The sequence below is a fragment of the Typopeltis vanoorti genome, chromosome 23, assembly GCF_054136105.1.
Source record: "Typopeltis vanoorti isolate ZY-2024b chromosome 23, IOZ_Tvanoo_1.0, whole genome shotgun sequence".
NCBI lineage: Eukaryota > Metazoa > Arthropoda > Arachnida > Uropygi > Thelyphonidae > Typopeltis > Typopeltis vanoorti.
This window is the reverse complement of record NC_143571.1, coordinates 44,607,712-44,625,274: the sequence shown is the minus strand read 5'-3', so window position 1 is coordinate 44,625,274 and position 17,563 is coordinate 44,607,712. Positions and strand designations below refer to the sequence as shown.

General features: G+C 37.7%; 1 protein-coding gene across 2 annotated transcripts in view; it reads right to left on the bottom strand.

Moving 5' to 3' along the window:
- Positions 1–16,706, bottom strand: part of LOC150093810 (uncharacterized) — a 364,154-nt gene extending 347,448 nt beyond the window's left edge. For both annotated transcript variants that reach the window (XM_090413165.1, XM_090413166.1), the window contains exon 1: positions 16,454–16,706. In XM_090413165.1, the coding sequence (XP_090269291.1) occupies positions 16,454–16,498 (45 nt within the window). In that variant the 5' untranslated portion in view covers positions 16,499–16,706. The remainder of the gene's footprint in view (positions 1–16,453) is intronic.
- Positions 16,707–17,563: the final 857 nt, after the last annotated feature.

The window sequence follows — 17,563 nt, the reverse complement described above, 5'->3', positions numbered from 1 at the left end:
TGGAGTCGGGTTAGATGGTGATAGGGGAGTTAATATGTGCAGAAAGTGTAAGGAGAATGAGGATCTAAAGCGTGTTTCAGGTGGCGAGAGTGATATCGTTAAAGAAAGTCAGAATATAGAAAATAGTGATGTGATAAGGAATTGCAAGGTAGTACCAGACAGGTGTGAGAGCGTAATTGAAAGTGTAAATGAAGGTAGAAATACAGAAAGAATGGATGATTTAAATGATAATGAAAATGGTGAGATAGATGCAAGTAGTGAAATCGCACGGTTGAGCAGAGCGGCAACTGGAGCGTATGGAAAAATGTGTACTGAACGTACTGACTAATAAACAGCGAAAGTCTGATACGAAAAATAAGAGAATGTTCGTAAATGTAAATAAAATGAAGGAGCAAGTGGTGTATGGAGATTCGTTATTAAGAGGTGTGATAGTTGAGAGTTTGAGGAAATCATACCAGCCGGGTGCGAACATAAAGGACGTCAGCAAATCTATTCGAGTGCAAAAACAGAGGGTGAAAGAAATGATAGTCGTGGCAGGAACTCAAATCATTTGGAACAAATGATTTGAAAGAAAACAAAATGGAAATGATAGAGGATGTGAGGGAATTACTTGAGGTAGCAAAACAGGTGTGAGAGAGTTAAGATGGTGAGTATTTTGCCACGGTATCACAGTGAAGTGTTTAGAAGAAGGGCCATAATTGCCAATGACTTTATGCATGGAGAGTGGTGTGGAATTTGTGGATGTGTGGAGTGAGTTCGATGGGCGAAAGGATTTATATAAGATGGATGGGTTACATTTGAATGGATTTGGTGTATGGAGGCTTGAAAAAGTGTTGATGAATGAAGTGGATGTACAGACTCAGGGAAACTAGATTTATTAAAGGGGGGGGGGGAGTAGATATGCAAACTTTAGGGAGGCAGTTGAGTGTATGAATGAGTATAATATGCCCGAGCGAGTATGAAGGACAACAAATCAGAACGGAATAGTTAGTATAAGGCATCAAATTAGGGATGGGACTAATGGGCTTCTGCAATTCATGTACACTAATGCCAGGAGTATTAAGAACAAGAAGGAAGAGTTTTTGGCCTTGGTTGGCACTTCCAGGCCACAGGTTGTTGGTATTAGTGAAACATGGCTGACAGAAGATGATAAAGCTAGTGGGATTGAATGCGAAGGGTATAGTGTGTTCAGGAGTGACAGGGAGAATAAAAAGGGGGGGAGGAATGTTATTGATGATCGCTGATGAGTTGCAGCCAAGGAGTATAGAAGTTGAACTGCAGGATAGAGAAAAGAGCACATTTCAGGCTATTTAGTGTGAGACAGTCTAGCAGAACAAAATATACAATTGGGTGCTGCTATAGACCAGTGATGGAATAGATGGTGGGGATAGTATGCATAGGCAAATAGAAGAAATGAGTGGAAGGAGAGTAATTATTATGGGTGATTTCAATTATGGTAACATTGACTGGAAGGAGGAGAGGGTTTTGGATTTGGATTTTATGCAGTTATTAAGGGACGACTATCTGCAACAGCATGTAGTGGAAAATACTAAGGGTGCAGAGAGTGCTTGACCTAGTAATTGCAACTGAGAATGTGGCTGTAATGAACATGACCATGTTGCCACAATTGGTGAGAGGATCATAAGGTCATGACTTGGGAGGTTGCAAAAGGAGTGGAATTTACAATTAAGACAGGGTATATGTGGAATTACCTGGTCGGTAAGTATGACAAGCTTAGGAGTGTGCTTGGCTCAGTGCCATGGCATGTAAAACTGCAAGGGCTGGATGTTGATAGTGCATGGGAGGTGGTTAAGAAGTGTTTGCAGGAGGAAATGGTTGACTGTATACCAAGAGTCCGAATAATAAATCAAGTAGGGGTTAAATGGATGAATAACACTATTAAGCTTGAGCTGCAAAAAAAGAAACAAGTGTGGAGGGAATTTAAGGAGAAAGGTGACCAGCAGGTGCAGGAAGGGTGGTAAGAAAAGCAAAAGCAGATTATGAAAGAAAATTGGCCATGCAGACTAAAGAGAATCCCAAACAGTTTTTTTAATATGTTGCAAGTAAAAGGAAAAATGTTCATGGTAGAATGATTTTAAAAGATGCTGAGGGTAGGGAGGTAACCGAATCAGTCAATATAATGGAATTATTGAGCGAGCACTTTGCAAGAGTATATCATCCAGGTGGTGACATTGCAGGAATGGAAGAACCAACAGCTTATACTGGAATTGTGATGAATGAAATAGAGGTAACTAGTCTATTACAGAACCTCAATGTCAATACATCTGTGGGACTGGATGGTATACCAGCTCGTGTCGTACGTGAAGCGGCTAAAGAATTGTCAGTGTCCTTGACCATTTTGTTTAATTTGAGCCTCGTGTCTGGGTCAGTCCCAAGGGGGTGGAAAGAGGGGAAAATAGTTCCGCTGCATAAAGGTGGTTCCAAGGCTGCTGTTGAAAATTACCGGCCAATCAGCATAACAGGAATCGTTATCAAGGTCTTGGAGAAAATAGTCAAGAGGAAATTACAAGATTGGATAGATGAAAATGGGATACTGTATCGGGGACAGCATGGTTTTGTGAAGGGTAGGTCATGCCTCAGTAACTTGCTCACGTATAATAACACAGTGACGACTGAACTGGATAAGGGTAATGGGTTTACAGTGATTCTACTGGACCTTGCTAAGGCCTTTGACAGGATACTACACGGAATTCTAATCAATAAAATGCAGCATATGGGGATGGATATAGGGTTGGTGAGTTGTATAGGAGGTTGGTTGACAGAGAGATATCAGAGAGTGGTTTATTCAGGAGTAGAGTCCACAAGACGGCCTGTGACTAGTGGTGTGCCACAAGGATCTGTTCTTGGACCACTGCTGTTTAATTTGTTCATTAATGATATAGGAAAGGATCTGAGAGGAACAGTTCATTTGTTTGCAGATGATTCACTATTGCCCTACCCAACTTTGCATCATCCGCAAACAAATGTCAAAATTTTGCAGGATGATTTTGATAGATTGGAGGTCTGGGCTAAGGAGAATGGATGTCAATTTAATGTGGCAAAATGTAAGGTTATACATTTTGGGATGAAAAGATTAGCAGCAGTTTATTACATTGGTGGAACTGTACTCCAGGAAATTGATGAGGCACGAGATTTAGGAGTGTTGGTGGATAAGAAGTTGAAGTTGGGGGCACATTGCAAAAGTGGCCAAATCAGCTCATCAAATCACTTGGTTGCTGAAGAATATGTTGACAAGCAGAGACAAGCAAGTTATTGTTCCTCTATATCGAGTCTATTAAGACCCCATCTCGACTACTGTGACCAGATTTGGTCACCTAGGTTTCTTCTTGATGGGGAGGAGATTGAGAGGATCCAGAGGCGAGTGACCAAGATGATAGCAGGTCTGTGGAATGAATGTTATGAGAACAGGTTGAGGATTTGTGGGTTGCAAAAATTGGTTGATAGACAGAAGAGGAGAGATATGATTGAGACATTCAAATTACTGAAAGGTTTCTATAAAATTAATTCAGAAGATATTTTTGAGAACAGGGCTGGTTGTGGAAGGACTAGGGGACATCCATGGAAGCTGGGCAAAAGTGTGGTTAGTAAGGGTGTTAGAGCTGGGTTCTTTACTTTTAGAGTGGTGAATGAGTGGAATGGGCTGCCAGAGTCTGTGACAGTGAATGAGTTTAAGGCAGCCCATTCCACATTGGGGCCTCCCTCGATGAGTCTAAGGAGTCCCTGGAGTTGCCCGTAATAACAATAATAATAATCTGCTATTTTATATTGTATTTTTAAATTTCAGCAATATGCTGCTTGAGACACACAAATTCTGCAACACACTGCAACTCATTTTGATGAGGTTAATAGTAAGTATTTAACATATTGCATTTAATAAAATTTAACTTGTTATATTTAAATTTTTCAAACTTTTTGTCATTTTTGGGTTGAGGGGGGTGCAAGTTGGAAACTTGCCACAGGCACTTCATACCCTCGTATGAAGATGTTAATATTTTGCAGAATGATTTAAATAGATGGACAGTATGGGCAAAAGAGAATGGATATCAGTTTAATGTGGCAAAGCATGAGATTATGCATTCTGGGGTGAAAAGATTATCAGCTGTGTCAGTGGCGTAACTAGAGCTGTTGCCGCCCGGGGCGGTCCTCGAGTTTGCTGCCCCTCTCAATACACACCAAAACAAAAAGTCAAAACAACGTATAGGGAAATAAATTAAAACACTATGTTTATTTTTGAAGTAAAACTTTAATTTCAACATTCTAAAATATTATTTTTCTTGCTTTTCTGTTAGCAAAATTGTCGATGACACTGGCGAAGTCTATTTCATAGTCATGTAGTAATTCTAAATCAAATTTTATTTAGAAAAACTCCTCTCACAACTAGCATTTATGCAAAAATGAATAAAACAGCTCATTGATTTTTTTTTTTTTTTTTATGTTGGGCCCATATATGTGAGGTTGGCTGAGTCAACCCATAATACGTTAGTACCGTATATGGGTGGTGGGTTGGGAAAGGAGAAACATGTTTATATTTGATTTAAAAGCCTGTATGTTATATTCCTTGGGAAATACGTTGGGAGGAAGACTGTTCCACAGTATCGCAGTAGCAGGGATGAAGGAGGAGGAAAAGAAACTTGTTCTGTGGGTTTCAAGGTGTACTATGAAAGGATGTTGGGCAGCAGCTGTACATGTTTCAATGGGCTTAGTACAGAGTGGGGTAATTATTGATACTGTTTCAGATGAACATTTCCCATGGAAATATTTATAGAATATACAAATTGCAGAGACCAAGCGTCTATGTGAAAGTGAAGGGAGCAAGTTGGTGGGAGATGGGTCATTTATCAGTCTCTCCTCCATATTGAGTCAAGCATTTTGAGGACTTTCAGGAGCCCCACTCTAAATGTGAGAGCAGTATTCAATAGCTATGCAGATTTGTGATTTGTATAATGTTAACAGCTGTTTAGTTACAGGTGAAGTAGCATCTTGAGCGAAAGAGGAAACCTAGTTTTTTGGAGGCTGAGGATGCAATGTTGTGATGTATTTATGCCAGGAGAGGCTCGATGTCAGGATAATTCTGAGAAGAGAAATCTCATCTTGTCTGGGAATTTGAGTGTTATCAAAAACAATGCTGGAGGAAAATGGTTCTTTTTTGTGAGAAATAAGACAGAACTGGGTTTTACTAGCATTAAGGTTATCTGAGCCCCATTGGAGGATGGCTTGGAGGTTGGAATTAAGGGCAATGGTGGTTGATGTTCTGTGGGTTGAAATGAGTTGTGTAGAGTAGTAGAGTTTCTCAAATGAAAGGGAGAAGTGTAATGTGCTGTCATCTGCAAAACTGTGTATTGGGTTAGAGGTCAACTGAAGTAGGTCATTGATATATAGAAGGAAGAGGGTCGGTGAGAGAACTGAACCTTGTGGGACCCCCAGCATTAGTTGGATGGTGACAGGATAGGGAGGACAGGACAGTCTACCATCACACATAGTGTGTGTGTCCAAACAGGAAGCTGGCAATCCATCTGCAGAAGTCCTGAGACAGTCCTAATGATGGGAGTTTGCTTAATAAGCTTTTGTGCCAGACTCGGTGAAAGGCTTTAGAGATATCAAGTGCAACTACTTGGGATTCGCCGAATTTCTCCATGGCATTTGTCCAGCCAGCGATGGGTGATGTATGAGAGTAGATCTCCTATTGATCGGCTTCGACGGAATCCATACTGGTGGTCGCTTAATAGCCGGGTACCTTCAAGGTAGATTAGGAGTTGAAAGTTGATGGTTTTTTCCATCACTTTAAATAGGACTGAAGTGAGTGAGATAGGGAGGTAGTCAGATGGCAGTGATTTGTCACCCTTTTTAGGAATGGGTTGAATATAAGCCAGTTGCCAGGCTTTGGGATATATATCAGTGGAGTAAGAGAGTGTGTACAGGGCATAGGATAGGAGTCAGTTCTGGTGCACAGACCTTCAGGACAATTAGAGGAATGCCGTCAGGGCCAGGAGACTTTTTTGTGTCTAATTTAGACAACAGGTTTGTGATGTCTTTTTGGCAAAAGGATACGGGGGGCATTGTATGTTGGGAAGTTGGAATGACTGGAGGGCATTTGCCATTGTCAGTTATGTGCACATTGAAGGCAAAGTGTGAAGCCAGGAGGTTAGCTGTTTCTATGGGTGATGTCGCAATTGAGCCATCTGTGTATGATAGAGGTGGGAATAGTGTAGGGCAAAAGTTATGGCCAATTGCCTTGGCAAGAGACCAAAAGGCATGGCTGCCATTTGGCAGGCTTGCAGCTTTCTGCCCATTCAAATTCTATTTTAGAAGCAATGATAATTTGTTCTTGCATCTGTTTCGGGCTTCAGTATAGGTATTGAAGGAGGATGGGGTTCTTGATTTGAGCTAGTTGTGATATGCCTGATTTTTCATTTGTACAGCACTGGCACATCTTTTGTAGAACAAGGGTTTAGTTAGGGGATGGCAGTTCTGAGTTCTGTCCCATTTGGTACTGTTATAATGCCAAACTACTCTTGTGTGGGAGTGACTATGTTAGCATTGTTGCAGGGGGGAGAAGATGAGCACTAGGTTGTGGTCAGAATTACCCAAGGGGGCTCACTACACTCACTGCATATTTGGAGGGATCATTAGTAAGGATAAGATCCTATCTTGACTATTGGGCACAGATCTGTGTAAATCCTGATGAGACCTTGGTAAATATAAAATCATAAACCAAACTTATAAAATAATAAATTACAAGAGGAATTTAAAACCAAAATGTAGCATAAAATAGATTAAAAATACATGGAGAATTTTTTTTACCAGAAGGGAATGAAGTAAAGATTAAAAAATCTATTTTATGCTACAGTTCAGTTTTAAATTTTTCTTGTAATTTATTATTCTTTTATGAGTTCAGTTTATGATTTTTTATTTACCAATGATGTCCCATCAAAATTTATGTTCTAAGAAAATTTAAAGTTAACAAGACAAGAACACGAAGCTCTTCCCCAAGGTATGTTGTCTGAATATACATCATTTATGTATATTCAGACATACCATGGGGAAGATCTTTGTAGGAATTTTAAGTTGAAATCTACTGTAGCATTTCACTGCCTTATGTGAGACTAACTATCCTGCTTATTGGAAGGACAAAGTAAATTCATCCTTCTAATGATGGATCATTATAAACTGGTGACTGCACAATATAAAGCTTCTCCCAGCCAAATAATCTCCACCTTCCCATGATACAGCCTGTTTCCAGAAATGGGGCTCTGGCAGGGCAAGTATTTCCAGCTTAAATGTATATCTTTCTTCCCTAGTTGGAGGAAACGTCAACTAGATGTCTTTCATCACTTGGTGAATCACTACAGCAACTCCACTTTTTTTTGCGATGTGAAGTGGCTACTACCATGTTTCATCCCTAAAGTAAAGCCTCTGTCTTCTATTTTCCTGCCTTACTGAACATGCTCAACATACTGTTATCATTACTCAATACGGAGCAAGTTTCTGATTCGTTTGAGGGTACAGCAGTAAAACAGCTTTTTGCAAGCTGGCCACTGGTTAGTGAATGGGACCAAACCTGAATGGTAACACATCTGTTGAGCCTTCTCAATCAGCTGGCAAATACTCCTGCTGCTATTTACTCTGCTAGGTCATGCTTAGAGGGAACTGAGTTAGTGGTGTGTAGGAGACACCGTGTAAGCCTATACTTGGACTGAAGTCTGGGCACTTCAGTCCAAGTATAGGCTCTTGTGGGTGTGAGTTATTTACACAAGTCCCTCACTCCAGTTAAAACTGGAGTGAGGGACTTGTGTCATTTTAACTCTGGTCCGCGCGGTTAGCCTAGTGGCTTTGCGCTTCGCAACCATATGCCTGGGGAAGGATTGTCCTAGGTTCGATTCCCGTCGGAGACGTGAGGAGCTGAAGGATCTTCCTCAGCCATAGCCAAGTTAGCCGGTCTTGGGCGCGGGCAGTAGGGTTTTTTCCGCCAGTTTATCTGGTGTTTTTCATCCCGCAAGCAGGCAAACCGGACCCTTGAACACACAAGGATACAGTCAAGAATACCTTGAGGCATAGGAGTGACCATTCTATCCTCGTATTTCGGTTACGAAATCCAAGCATGCTTGGAAGGTTGTGGGCCCTAAAGGCCTGTTAAAGCCATTGGGATAGATAGAGGGACTTGTGTCATTTTAACTCTGTCTCTCTCTCTCTCTCTCTGTGTGTGTGTGTGTGTGTGTAAATTCCCATAAAAAATAACAAAAAAAAAAAAAAAAAACAAATAATAAAAATATATTGAACAATCCTCCCAAAAATAACAAAATTTCTTCCAATGAAAAACACTCCCACATCCATTTCACCAACATTCAGGGCATCAATACAAACATCAGTGATATACATGCCACTTTGAGACATCAACTTAAAATCCCCACTTTTCGATCTGCTCTGGCTCAAAATTATCTTACTTCACTTGGTAGCTTTCATCTGTTGCCTTTACCACTCCCCTAACTCTGGCAATCAAACTAACCTTTTTTGACTTATCACTAAAAAGTGATTTCATACAAACTAATTACCCAAATTGTCTTCCTAGGGCCTTTGCCATCTAACAGAAACTGGTGACTCTACTAGAACTTCTCAAATCAAGCCAGAAAGGAAGCTGAATCATCTGCCATCAGTCATGATCTATCATAAATAGTTAACCTACAAAACCAGAATACTAGACAATCCTCATCATTCTTCCAACACTCTGGACCTTTTCTTAACTACCTCTCCCTCTAAATACACTGTAGATATCTGTTTTCCTCTTGGCAACTCTGACCTCAATCTTATTCAAGTCTCCTCTACAGTTCATTCTCCTTTCAATGAATTTCAGTCTCATACCCTATGACATTATAATTGTGCCAACTGGGATGACCTCTGAAATTTGTATGCCTCTTTTCCATGGCCAAATTACTGTTTTTGCTGTCCTGCTCCAATTATCTACACTGAACTAATAACTGATATAATCTTCACTGCAATGAGAGCCTTTCTTCTCCACTCTACTGCAAACCTCCAACACCTATCTAAGCCCTGGTTTTCAAAAAATAAAATAAAATATACCTCTGCAAGTCCATGATAAAAATACAACATATGCTCAATGGCTTAAATTAAAAACTTCAGCTTCTTATTCAGCTTACCCAACAGCCTCAAACAAGTGTTTACAAATAAAAAAATAAATAAATAAGTTATCAACAATACTAGTGCAGACTTCATAAGAATGAAATGCAATAAACTGCTCAAATGGCAGTCGAGCCTTTTGGTCCCTTACAAAGGCTGTTGGGCATAACTTTTGCCCTTCCTTGTTCCCACCTCTCTCACATTATGATGGTACCATGATAACCTCACTCAAGGAAAAAGTGCATATCTTTGGCATCAATTTTTTCCTTCAAACTCTTGCTTAGACAATCAAGGCAACATCTACACTACCACAAACTGCTCTTTGCATGCCTCCTCTGAGCTATCATCAGAAGGACATCAGGGAAAACCCTGATTAATCTTGATACTAAAAAGGCTCCTAGTCCAGAGTATTCCTCCAGCTATGCTTAACACTTGTGTCCCAGAATTAATACCAATCCTGCATCTTCTATATATATATTTAGCATGGCAGCTGCCAGTTGTAACACGTTGCAGAGTCATCACCATTTAAAGACTACATTATTCATAGTGTTAATAATCAGTGATTTTTTATATAGATCTATATAGGATATTCATAGATATTATTTTAATATTAATCCTACCATAGAGATGATCTCTGTTTCTAACAATTATTTTTTATTTATTTCCGAGTGTACCTATATATTTTTATATGCACAAGGGTTCACTCCAATTGGTGCAATGACCTTAACTCTTTCAGAATCCAAATAAATCACTGACTCAAGACCAAAATACAAAATAAGCACATTTAATATAACAAAAACAATATATATACACTTCAAACAAATATTACATAACTACAAATTAATTGGATCCAAGGCCTTTTAAAAATAAACTTACACTTAAGACTAGACTAAACACTTTGTTTACACAATGGCAAAATGTTCATAGCTAGTTTCTTTCTCTGTCAAGGCCCTTTTCCGAAGATATATGACTCTATTCTTCATTTTCACAGGATCCTTTTTCATCACTCATGTAGCACACATTAATTCGTCCAAACTTAATTCTGTCTCTTTTCTTCAGTAGAAATAATAGTCAGATCCAGCGTCCTTAATACAGATGAAACTTCCTAATCAGAGTTTTCTCGAACATCCTTTTAGAACGTAAATAGCAAATTCTTCTTTTATTCACTAAATGCTTATTGACAGTCTTAACTCTTTCAATTAAAAAAACTTACAGTTCTACGATTTCCTTTTCGGAACCTACTATAAATCTTTCAATTAGCGTTTCCTCCAATATTCCTTTTAAAACGCATATAGCAATATTTTCTTTTATTTATCCACATACTTATTCCACATTAAAAACTTAATAGTTCCACGATTCCTTTTTCGGAATACACTATTAATTTTCCCCTGACTGTCACATAAAAAAAATTCAGTTTCCTCTGAACTTAAATATCTGCCGGCCTGTGTTCTAAATTCCTTCCAAACGCTATCCTGTTTACTCTCTCTCATTGTTTCGATACCGAACTTTTCAGCTGTCAATCACACATCAAACTTCTTGGGGAGCATGTGCACTGAATGAAACTGGTAAGCAAGAAGTTAGGTATAATTAATGGCTGACACGTTGTCTCCGTTAGCGACAAGAGAGAATGTCTTCATAAAAACACAACTTTTGATAATTTTAAATTGCAATAAAATTCTTTTAAGTAATACAAATATCAAATCTGGTAGGGACATCAATTTTTTAACTTCTTTACATATCATTTTTGACAAAACAATTTCAATAACGGGCACATTGCAAGTGCCAACAATGCATGTTATGAAACTAAAACTAATAAACATTTCAACATAAACAATTTGTAAAAATATTCAGAATTTTAATTATGATTATTTTTACAATAGCATAGTTGATGATTTCAAAGTCTGAATGTGGGAACAGTATTCTAACCTTGGAATACCGTTCCCACATTTCTGGTGATGCACCCAAAACTCCCCTAAGAATTCTCGATTATATACAGAAGAGGGATCTGCTTAATTGGTGACTTTTCTCTCACAGACTTCCTTCAGTCACTTTCTCATAAGTGCTCCGTTTCTGCACTGTGCCTTTTCTGTAGTTACTTTCATGGGCATCACAATAGATCTATAGCTCTCTGTAGCAATCTATAAGAGAACTAGGAGACAAAATACCATCAAACTTAGTGGTATTCAAACAGATTGTGGGAAAGAGATTTTGACAAGAAAAAAAAAAAAAAAAGTTCAAAAATGAACTAGTAAGGGAAATGTGGTGCTGTGAGTAGGATAAAATTACATTAATATGAACCACATAGTATGTGATTCAGAGTCAATGCCAAACGTAGTTATTCAATGATATTTTATTTTGCTCATTTCATAAAATAATGTAATACAAAAAGCATATCACATAGAGTTGACATGTTGTATGGAGATCTGGAAGATCAACGAGATGACATTCATTGTACTGGCCTTTGTGCAGGACTAACTGCTGATACTACTATAGAGTATTGTCTACAGCAGAATGCAACTTATCAGTTGAAAGGTTTCATACATGATGTGCAATTTTGTCTTTCAAATATGCCATATGAAGAACTTTGCCAGGATACACCATGCTTTTGAGGTAATCCAAAAGGCACAGGTGTTAAGGTCTGGTGAATGCAGTCACCATTTCATTGAAAAGGAGTGACTGATTACTCTATCCTCTGTGAAATGTTGACACACTAATTGTTTGACTTCGCATCCTATGTGGGAAGATGCTCCATCTTGCACCAGCACTGTTGTGTTCAGACACTCTCTTTGCTGCAGTTGTGGGATGATGAACCTGCTCAATGTGCAACTGGGACTGTGCAGGTTACAAATCCAGTTTGATGGATTTTTTTTTTGAAGAAATGTGACCTGATAATAAACTTAGCCATAAATGCTGTCCATACTGTGACCTTTAGCAAATGTAAGACAACTTGTTGATATGCATGAGGATTTTCTGTAGCAAGATGCAGCAGGGTTGAGTGTTTACTGTTCCACAAACATGAAAATGTATAGCAGCAAACAAATTAATCCACACATTCACATTTTAAAGAAAAATTTTAATTTTGCAAGAAAATAAGTACAAAAATTAAACTCCAACTTTACCTAATAATTTATGTGCTATTCCTGTTCCTAATAAGTTCATTAATTAGCTTAGGAATGGACTCTACCAAAGTAGAACACGTTTTTCTTATTTCTGCATCTGGAAACCATACTTTTATAATAGTTGTATCAAGTTATCTTTTGTATCACAATTTAATTTTCCAAGTCTCTTGTTCACTATGGCCCACAAATCTTCTATTGGGTTAATGTCAGGAGAATAAGCTGGCCACTGCAACAGTTGGACGGCGATTTTTGAGGAACTCTCACTTTTTTTTGAAGTGTAACATGGAGCAAGATCTTGTTGATATATGAATTCTTTGTCTTTCTGGACCTATGGGACTGCTCTTTTCTCCAATATTTTAATATATTGGCCACTTTTCATCATATAATCAACAGGTATCCATCAAACAAGTGATCCTGGACTGTTATGTGTAAAACATCAAAACATCTTTTAGCTAGTCATGTTTAGGAGCTTGTTGAAGGTGGGCAGAAGAAGTCTTCTCAGCTGCTGATTTGTGAACATAGGGTACTCGCTCTCTTTGAACAAAGAAATGGCTCTCATCTGAGAATATGACCTTCCACTTCTGAACAGTCCAATCTTTGTACACTTTGGACTCTTTTTCTGCATAGCCTTTGTCAACAAGTGTTTCTTTTTTGGTCTGTGAGCAGTCATCCCTGCTTCCAACAATCTTCGACGGACTGTCATCATTTTAAAACCATTAATCCCACTAGCTGCCACACTCTATTTAATTCTACAGCAGACTATCTTCGATTCATTTTGCTTTTCCTAAGTAGTAAACAATCTTGAGTAAGTGTAGTTTTCTTTTTTTTTGCCCATTTTCCTTTTCTGTCATAAAAGGTACCTGTCTGCCTAAATATCTTTAAAATTGCATTAAGTACCCAAACCAACACCACACTCACTGGCAATTTGTCTTTGAGTCATGGAAGTGTGCTGAGAAGAGTACATATATATTTTTTTAATGCTTTCTTGAAGATGTATCCATTTTACAGTTACACAAAATGAATAAAACACTACAAATGTCAATTTTCTTACTCTATTAAAAACAGACAACACTATTGATAAACATCATAGAGACAGTTAAAACATGCAGCACTGAACCAAAATAGTAAACTGAAACAAAAACCAAACACCTGGCGAAAATTCAGCTTGTTCAGATTAATTTGTTCACTACTGTACTTCATACTCTATAGGAGTTCCAAGGCCAATCCTTGTCCACATGCATGGCAGATATGTCAACACAAACATTTCTCAGATTCTGGCATTGACAATTTGCAACTCTCAGCTGTGGCCGAGTTTATACAGGTAACACTACAACAATTTATAGAAAGTTCTCTGCACCACTGTGTATGGCAAATCTAATGTCTTGCTATGGAATGTGCAATGAATGAACCTACAGCATTCTCATTTGACTATTCAACAAATAAAGTTTCAATATCTTCAGTCATTTGTGGAATTTCAGATTTAAGCCTTCTTCCTGGTTTGAATGTCAAACTGCCTGTTTCTTCAAATCAACGAACCATGCATCGCACTGCATTTCGTGTCAGTGGGCCTTTTCACAAAGTCTTTAGGTATCTGTAGTAATTTTTTTTTTTATTTTATATCCAAACACAAGTAGTACAGTAGTAAATAAGTGGTACAACATGATTTACAACAAATTAGGATACATTAGCTTAGATTTGGTAGGTGAAATATACAGGGAATAATAACTAAATATGAAAAAAAAGGAAACTATACATAACTTATATACAATAAACATGGTCAGATGTTCCTCCAGTATCTTGCACAATCAACTGCTCTTTCTGTGCAGGATATAAGGTCCTCTTTTGCACAAGGTGATGGAAGAAAGAGACAAGAAAGAAGGTGTTCCATGGACTGGGTTGTCCCACACTCACAATTGTCTTGGCCAGTGAGGTAGCCCCATTTGATGAGGTTTTGTTTGCAGTGTCCTGTCATCTGGAGTCTGTTTAGGCTTTTCCAAGTATTCCAGTCCAAGTGGGCACCACGTGGAAGATGTTCGGCTGTTGGAATACCAGTATTATTTTCAGGATATAGTGCAAGCCATTGTTGAAGTCTTGTCTCTGGGAGGTTTTTAGGTAGTTCAACAGTTGTCAGGAAGCTATGTCAGGATCTTATTCTTTGGGGCACTGAGGTCTGGCTGAACAGTGGGTGGCGTTCATCATTCATCTGTCTGCTTCTTTCATCAGCTGAGAATGCAGATCTTCGAATTGAAGGGGGTGCAATACCAGCCAAAGTATACAGGTGTTTTAGTGGTGTTGGTTTCAGGCATCCTGTAATTAAGCGGCAGCTTTCATTCAATGCTGGGTCAAGTTTTTCAGCATGGCAGGATCTGGACCATACTGGGTAGGCATATTCAGCAGAAGAATAGCAAAGGGCCAAGGCAGAAGAGCTGTAGTCATGAGATGCTGCTACAGCAGTTCCCTCAATCCTATAGAAACACTTCACAAGCAAAGCATGTTCAGGCAAAGTGAGACACATCACACACATCAAATGACTGTAAGAGTCAGTCTTGCTCCTTCATTTATATCTCCTTACGGTTCATGTAGTATGCAAAATTCAGTATCTTTTTTAGCTTGGCATATTTCCCCCTATTGGTTAGTTTTTTTTACTAATTTTTTTTTTTTTTTTTTTTATTGTCAAAATGTTTCCTCCATGATCTAGTTAGGGTGCCCACCTAACTAGATCATGGAGGGTAATCAAGTTAGGTGGGCACATTTTTATTATCAAAATGTTTCCTCCATGATCTAGTTAGGGTGTCTACCTAACCTAAGATTGTAGGTGTTTTGGCTACAGATTCTCTCTAGAGATTACTTTGAATATCGGTACTTCAATTTGAAACACTTCTTATATTAAATAATAATAATAATAATTAAACAGTTAATACAAGGTTCAATCTTCAGAGTAGCAGACTAAGGATTCAGGGATCCTGAAGTTGATTAAGTACTATGGCTTATCCATAGTACTCAATCAACTTATTCTTGGTTTCATCCTTCATCCAGGTGTAAGCAAACAAAGTTTGTGAATGAATTATTATTCATGCACAAACTTGTATTATGGGAAGGGCAGCCCTTCCCATAATACATAGCATTATACATGTCTGTAAGGATGTGCACCTTGCATTATGGGATACTAAGGCAACTGATGTGACTTCATTAGCCTCTATATACAAGCAGCCCAGTCATGAAGTTACTTCACATGCAACTTGGATAAAGGATGAAATATAACCAAACAAATAAGGTTGTGTGTGTATCATTCACACTTAAACACCACTTACCCTTTAACCTTGGCATTGCAATCTAATTATTCAACTTCACATCAAATTCATTACTATTTTTAAATATCCTTTGATTATTTCCCATTATTTGCTGATTTATTTTCCAGTTTCTCATGCCATAGTACCACTCCATGATACCTTCTATGTTTACCAGAATTTGCTCTGTAATTCTTCATGCACGTACCTGAGAAATGGATTTACCAAGTTGTGACATTATCTCAACTGCAGTTTAAATTAGACTATTGAAAACTAGAAAATAAAAGCGATTCAAATTATACAAAAATTGTGTTAAAATGTTAATTAAAAAACTATCTAAAGTATCACTTAAAATTAAAAAATACTGTACATTCAACTGATGTTGTTAATATATGATATCACTACTACAAAATAATAATAATAATAATAATAATAATAATAATAGATTAAAACAAAAAAACATGGTTTTATAATTCTCACTAATCATTTCCAGTATCAGTGCAGAAGAGATCAATTCCTTTAGAAATTTAAAAATTTACATAACAAGGAATTGCTTATCTTTCTGCACTGATACCTCATTTCCATTTATTTGTTATGGGGTTCAAAGGAATATTTGTTCTATTACCGTTGTTCTCATATTTCGGAGTGACCTAAACGGTACACTAGTTTATAAAAAAACACATGATGGGCAATTAAATACATTTTTATTTTATTTTCACACATCTGAAAATAACTAATACACATATGAAAAAATATATAAAATTGCAGTGGGATAATCGGAACGATCAACTGAGAATTCTTGGCGATTGCATTAATTTAAGAATAGCTATCACAAGTTCTATATAAAAGCAATAGACACCTATACTTAAAAACTATAAGATACTACACTCTTACTTGATAGTCGCGATCTTCGTGAAATCTGGAAAACCTCTCCGCCATTTTATCACCAATAATAAGTTTATCACGTAACTAAGGGATTCCTTGTTCACTTAGCCTTTAATCGCAGTGAATGATTTCAAAATATGTACATAAATAAATCTGCTTAAAGCATGGTTATCTTAAATTATGCAACCAATAACCAATATGCTTCTCATGTTGGCTTTCATTTCTCAGAAAGTCTGCCAGACAACATAATATTAAACACAGAAATCGCCATACATCAAACTCTCTCGGGCACCAGATGGCGATTCTTAATAACCAAATCTCATATTAATTAAAAATTTATTCCCAGTGGAAAAGCATTATAGTTTATTTTTCATTAATTCATTAATAACCAGTAGCGCCAAATTTACTGCATCACGAAAATTTGGCAGCTTCCATTACATGGCATAAAATATTATTAAAAGAATGAATATTACAATTGCTAGTATGCAAGTGAAATGCATGTACGAAATTGTAGCGCTGATAGAATTAAATTGCCCAGAAATTGTTGCTATAACTGAGAAATGGTTGAACGAAGATGACATTTTGACAGGAACAGAGGTGGAGGACATGTAGTCGTTTCCGAAGACAGACAAAGCAAAAGGGAGGAGGTGTGTTATCGATCATCGTACAGGAGTTGTGCCCATCCAAGGTGGAGATGCAAGGAGAAAACACCGACAGCGGTTTTAAAGCAGTATGGTGTAAAGTGGAGGTGGAAAGGATGATATGTTTAATATGGTGCTGCTAGGTAATGTCGAAAGCACAGAGAAGAAAACGTTTAGACAAATTGGTCTGGCTAATAAGAAAAGGGTGATCATTATGGACTATTTCAATTATGATAATATACAATAGAATGAAGAGACGGCATCAGGAACCGATTTTAGTGAATTTCTATTCATGAGAAAGAACAACAACACAAAAGTGATACGGATAAAAGACCGGACGACCTCAACGAACATAGTCAAAGAAGGGAGTAAATCTAAATGTTGCTTGTGAATAACTGGAACAATGAAAACCTAAATGGATTTAAGATTCCACATGAATAGCTTAGATTCTGATAAAAAAAAAAATCACTAACGCCTT